The sequence below is a fragment of the Berghia stephanieae genome, chromosome 1, assembly GCF_034508935.2.
Source record: "Berghia stephanieae isolate SIO BIC M18660-M18661 chromosome 1, UCSD_Bste_1.3, whole genome shotgun sequence".
In the NCBI taxonomy this organism is placed as follows: domain Eukaryota; kingdom Metazoa; phylum Mollusca; class Gastropoda; order Nudibranchia; family Aeolidiidae; genus Berghia; species Berghia stephanieae.
Genome location: NC_088360.1, coordinates 85,797,213 through 85,802,212, shown reverse-complemented (window position 1 = coordinate 85,802,212; position 5,000 = coordinate 85,797,213). Strand labels below are relative to the sequence as shown.

General features: G+C 33.2%; 1 protein-coding gene across 1 annotated transcript in view; it reads left to right on the top strand.

The window, feature by feature from the left end:
• LOC144964728 (NPC intracellular cholesterol transporter 2-like) overlaps positions 1–3,845 on the top strand; it is a 5,818-nt gene extending 1,973 nt beyond the window's left edge. Inside the window, exons 2-4 of the mRNA XM_078899285.1 lie at positions 909–1,016; positions 2,490–2,659; positions 3,478–3,845. Coding sequence (XP_078755411.1) covers positions 909–1,016; positions 2,490–2,659; positions 3,478–3,567 — 368 coding nt within the window. The 3' untranslated portion in view covers positions 3,568–3,845. The remainder of the gene's footprint in view (positions 1–908; positions 1,017–2,489; positions 2,660–3,477) is intronic.
• Positions 3,846–5,000: the final 1,155 nt, after the last annotated feature.

Below are 5,000 nucleotides of genomic sequence, written 5' to 3'. Positions count from 1 at the left end.
TATTCTCTCAATGACGTATACATGATATGATATTGAAACAAGCTTAATCAAACACTATTTTGTTTTTGATTATAACATTAACATACATTAATCATATACGTGCCTTAATGAATGCATTTATTTGTCGAACAAACAATTTCCTATGCAAGCGGGGTTTATTTTTTTTTTTGGGGGGGGGGGGGGGGTGGTTCAAATTTAATGCCATTTCAAATGATAACTATACTAAAATGATAACTATACTAGGAACTAACGAAATTTGTCTAAATTTGGTTTTACATTTAGAAATATAAATCTTAAATGAATCACCTCTTGTGAAAATAACAGGAGAGAATGTAAAAAGGACTGTAGGATCAACATCATACAGAGAAATTTTATATAGCTGAATTAAATCCTCAGGAAGCCTTCTTTATTTTAAACATACAGGACTAAAGTTGATAATCTTTTCTCGTAAGACATGGATAATTTAAAAAAAAGAAAAAAAAAGATAAATTATTATCATTATTATTATTTTCTTCTTCTTGTTATTATTATTATTATTATTATTATTATTATTATTATTATTATTATTCTATGATGATCATTATTACCATCATCACCATTATTAATATCATCATCATTATTATTATTATTATTATTATTATTATTATTAGGTACTATCATCATCATTAAATTATTATTATTATTATTCGCTTATAGTATAGGTTATGCAGAAATCCAATCAAAGTCAATTAAAACTCTAAGTTTGAGAAATGAGAGGGAATAAAATGTGGTTTTTAGTCCAGAATCTCTCGGTCCTGCTGATGCGACTAAACCAAATAATTTGAGGTTGATAAATGTAAAAATAATCTGCTTTCTTGTTTATTGGTTGACTCCCCCCCCCCCCCCCCCCCCCCCCCATCCTTTTACAGGCTCTGCTGATGCTACAATTGTCAGTTTGGATGTCAGTAACTGCACGACATTTCCTTGCCCATTGAAAAAAGGACAAAACACAACCGTCACCATGGTGTTTACCCCAAGTATGTAGAATTTAAAAACTCATAATTAGAAACAATTTTTTAAAATACAAGTTATTCCAGAGTTAACTGGTAAAAGGGTGGGCGATACTTAAAATTACAGTTTTTGGGAAATTTGAAAAAAAGGCGTTTTTGGTAGAGTAATGTACTGTGATAAGTAGTATTTAACCTAATAATAATGAGGCAAACTATTGGTGTGTTCTTGAAGTTACGTAATTTATCTAATATGGGTCAAAAGTGTACCATTTTTTCATTAAACGTAAAGCAAATACGTCAATTTCGTAATTGAAACACAATGTACATCAGTTTTTTTTCAACACTTTAAAGTTTACCAGTTTTACCAGAATTTTTTCACAACGGGTAGCATGGTCTATAATGGTTTCACAACTTTTATATGATTTATTAAAAACTACTCTTTTTATGATTAAAACGTATGTATTATCCTACGATTTTTATCCAATCACCTTGATTTTCAATGGTTTTGAATATAGTTGTTGTTTGTTGGTATAATAGCAACCAAACAGGGTTGAAGTGAAAGATCTCAAATCAAAACCAGTCAGCCAGCCCCCCCCCCCCCTACTCGAGTGGACAGAGGGGTCAGAAAATACAAAACAAAACAAAAATTTGATTGACACAATATATTTATAGAACAAGATGTTCAACAAGAGTTGTTTCGTGTGCAGAATTGAAAATCATAAATAATTCCTCTTTAAGACAAGATAGTTGTGGTGTTAAAATTGTGTCCATGTGATAGATGGCTTCTTTGCTTTCTTATAATGTCGCACTCAAACGTGCATGGTCTATTCTATTATTACGTCATACGGCGTGTTTAAATAGAGAGATTTCCTTTTTACCACTTAAATATATTATTACACAATTATCAGCATTATCTACAATATAACATATCAAATTTAGATAATAATCTTTTAAAAAAGCTGATCTAAATACTAGGTATGTTATGTTATAGTGACACGATGCCAAGAGGCAAACTAGAGAAAATAATTCTCAATGAGCATCTTGTATTTTATATCTATCACTGATACCCAAAACTTTCATATGACCCTTCTCTTGTGATGCGAGATCCCTCTTGAGCTATCTGGATCCTGAACCATAAACAAGGACAAACATTACATAGGGGTACTAACAAATGTCGGTACCATGATATTTAGAAGTTTTTTTTCTCCTCCAGTCATTCAATTGGCGACATAATTAGAATTAGGTCTATTCATATATTTTTATAATCAAACTATCTGATTTATATTTATCTACAACTGAAGATTGCCATAAATAAAAAACGAAAGAGTGAAAATGGAGAGGCTTCGTATGGGAACAAAACAGTTTTGTTCCCATACGAAGCCTCTCCATTTTCACTTTCGTGAGTATTTTACGTCACCGGCTTCAGGCAGCACCTACCGTTTTCTACATAAATAAAAAAGCATTCCATAAAAATATTTTTATCTATTTATTTCATAACAGAAAAAAACATAACAGGTGCCAGCAACAATGCATATGGATATATTGGTCCGATCAAAACTCCATATCCCCTCAATGATAATAATGCCTGTCACTTCATGACTTGTCCTTTGGTAGCTGGAACCAATGTCACGTACACAACGGCCGTGTATGTACAGCAGAGTTATCCTACGGTAAGACACCAGCAATCAACAAAAACTTGATTTAAAACACTGCATTATGGATTTAGCTGAGCTACAAATAAATTACTTGAGCATAGAACGTTATGGTGTAATATTTTCCTCCTCCACCCTCTGTCCGTTTCTCTCTTCAGTCTAAGCAAAGTTGGAAATTACATTCGATTAAGATTTCCGGGAATTCAACTTGACCAAAAATTACATCAATCACAAGGAAAGAATGACAGTGCCTCTTTTAAGTAGTTTTAGAGTATGTATTTATTTTTCTTTCCTTGTCCAAGTATTTTCCTATCTTTTAAAAAGATTCTAGTATATAAACATCTTTATAGCGCATTTACTTGGATCATTATGCTTAGTGAGCTTCATAATTCTTCATTTACTTCCCAAGCAGGCCACATGGAACAAATTAATTCCTATTTCACACAGTTCATGTCACTTGTTTGTTATGCGTTCTTTTTTGCATTGTCTGCAATATCCGTCAATGCTTTTAGTTAGTTACCTATTCACACCTAAGTAGAATGGGGTAATAATCTATGTATCCTTATTCAATGGCATGACACCAAGGCTTGCATTTTGCCACCATTGTCACCCGCATGGTCACTGCACAAGCTCAACATCACTTTGTACCTTGATGCTTACATTCTGACATGGAGCTAACCAACCTCCATGATAAGGTTTTTTGTGAGCAAAATTCAAAGGCATGAATAAAAAAAAAGTGATATAACTCAACTCAATGATTAATGTACAATAGCAATAACATAGTAATTCTTTAATTAATCAAACATATTATCATTTTAATTATCGTATTTTGCCAGATAACCCTTGCAATTGAATGGCAATTGCATGATTCCAGTGACAACAGCATGTTGACATGTTTCCAGATTAAGGGCCAAATCGTCAATTAAAGTCCAGCCCTTTTTTGACAGCCTACTTTACGTGGGGATATTGTTCATAATATTTCATAATAAATATTCATAATATGGATGCATGGTTGAATGTATGTGTAGTGTGTGAGGTATAATGACAGCTGAATTAACTGGCAACGACCCATAAACAACAGCTTGGGTGGTATTAGTTGTTCAATCTGTTGTTGAGTTTAACATTTGTTCTGATAGGTTGTTATAATTTTTTTCTCATTGGCACCTGTAATAAAACTCAAAACATCTCTGATCTTTAGATGAAACGACGGCTTGATTGCTTGCTTTTAGTTATTTTTTTTAAAGGTCCACTTATGAAGGCAACAAGCTTTGGTCATATAATGTCTGCTTTCTGGTGATTAAATTGTACTTTTCAACACAGTAAAAATAGAAGCACATGGTTATAGTTGTGAAATATTTTGATCTAACTTTTAGTTGCTTGTTTGTTTGCTTGTTTTTAAGGGTTTTATGGCGCTTGCAACACATTAAGGTCACATCAGCGCCAGAAAAAAGGAAGAAAATGGGATAGTAATAAGTTCTAGAACTACAATTAAAGCATCCAAGAAAAAGTAAGACAAAGGAGAATTGGATCAAATAGGGAACACATGTAGATACCAAGAGAACACTATCGAAGTACTTAGTTTGAGATCAGCTAAAAGTCTTATCCAGTCACAAGCACAGGTCCCCACTAAGAGGAATACACTCAAATGTTTACAAATCATATATAATATGTAAACAAAACATAATACATTACATAACAGAGAGATGATTTACAAGGGAAAAAATATCATCTCCCAAAACTAACTATACATTTGACTTTCCCTCTTACCAAGGGTATCCGGTCAGGGCCAGGACAAAACAAAAGTAATCTCATTCCAAGACAAAGACAGAAGGCTAGTTGGAAAACAGATATAGGGGGATAGAATTCACAGTAAGTACCTCCCTGCCCACTATGGGAGGTCAGGCCCCAGAACTTTTAGTTGCATTTACAAGTCTTCCATGTAAAAGAAAGACATATTTAAAATAGAAAACAAAAATAGACCCGAGTAATTGGTTGATGTGTCAAATCTGAGCCCATTTGAAAAGTCATTTTAAAGTGGATCGGATCCTTTACAATGTTAAAAAATGATAGAATACTATAGAGCTAATTTACATGGAAATAATATTCCCCCTCAATAGATACATCCATCCAAGTCTGCAAAAGACCTAAGGCAGGACTTAGATAAAACCAAATAGACTCAATCTAGATCATGGATACATGGAGATCGATGGTATAGATTAGAGCAGAGATAGCAAAGGTGATCTAATCTAGAACCCCCCCTCCCCAACAGATCCACATTCAGAGATAGCTCGAATTTAAAAAAAAAATGATCAGGGCTGCCAAATTCATAATCAAAATGAGGGAAATTTTGGGGATAACA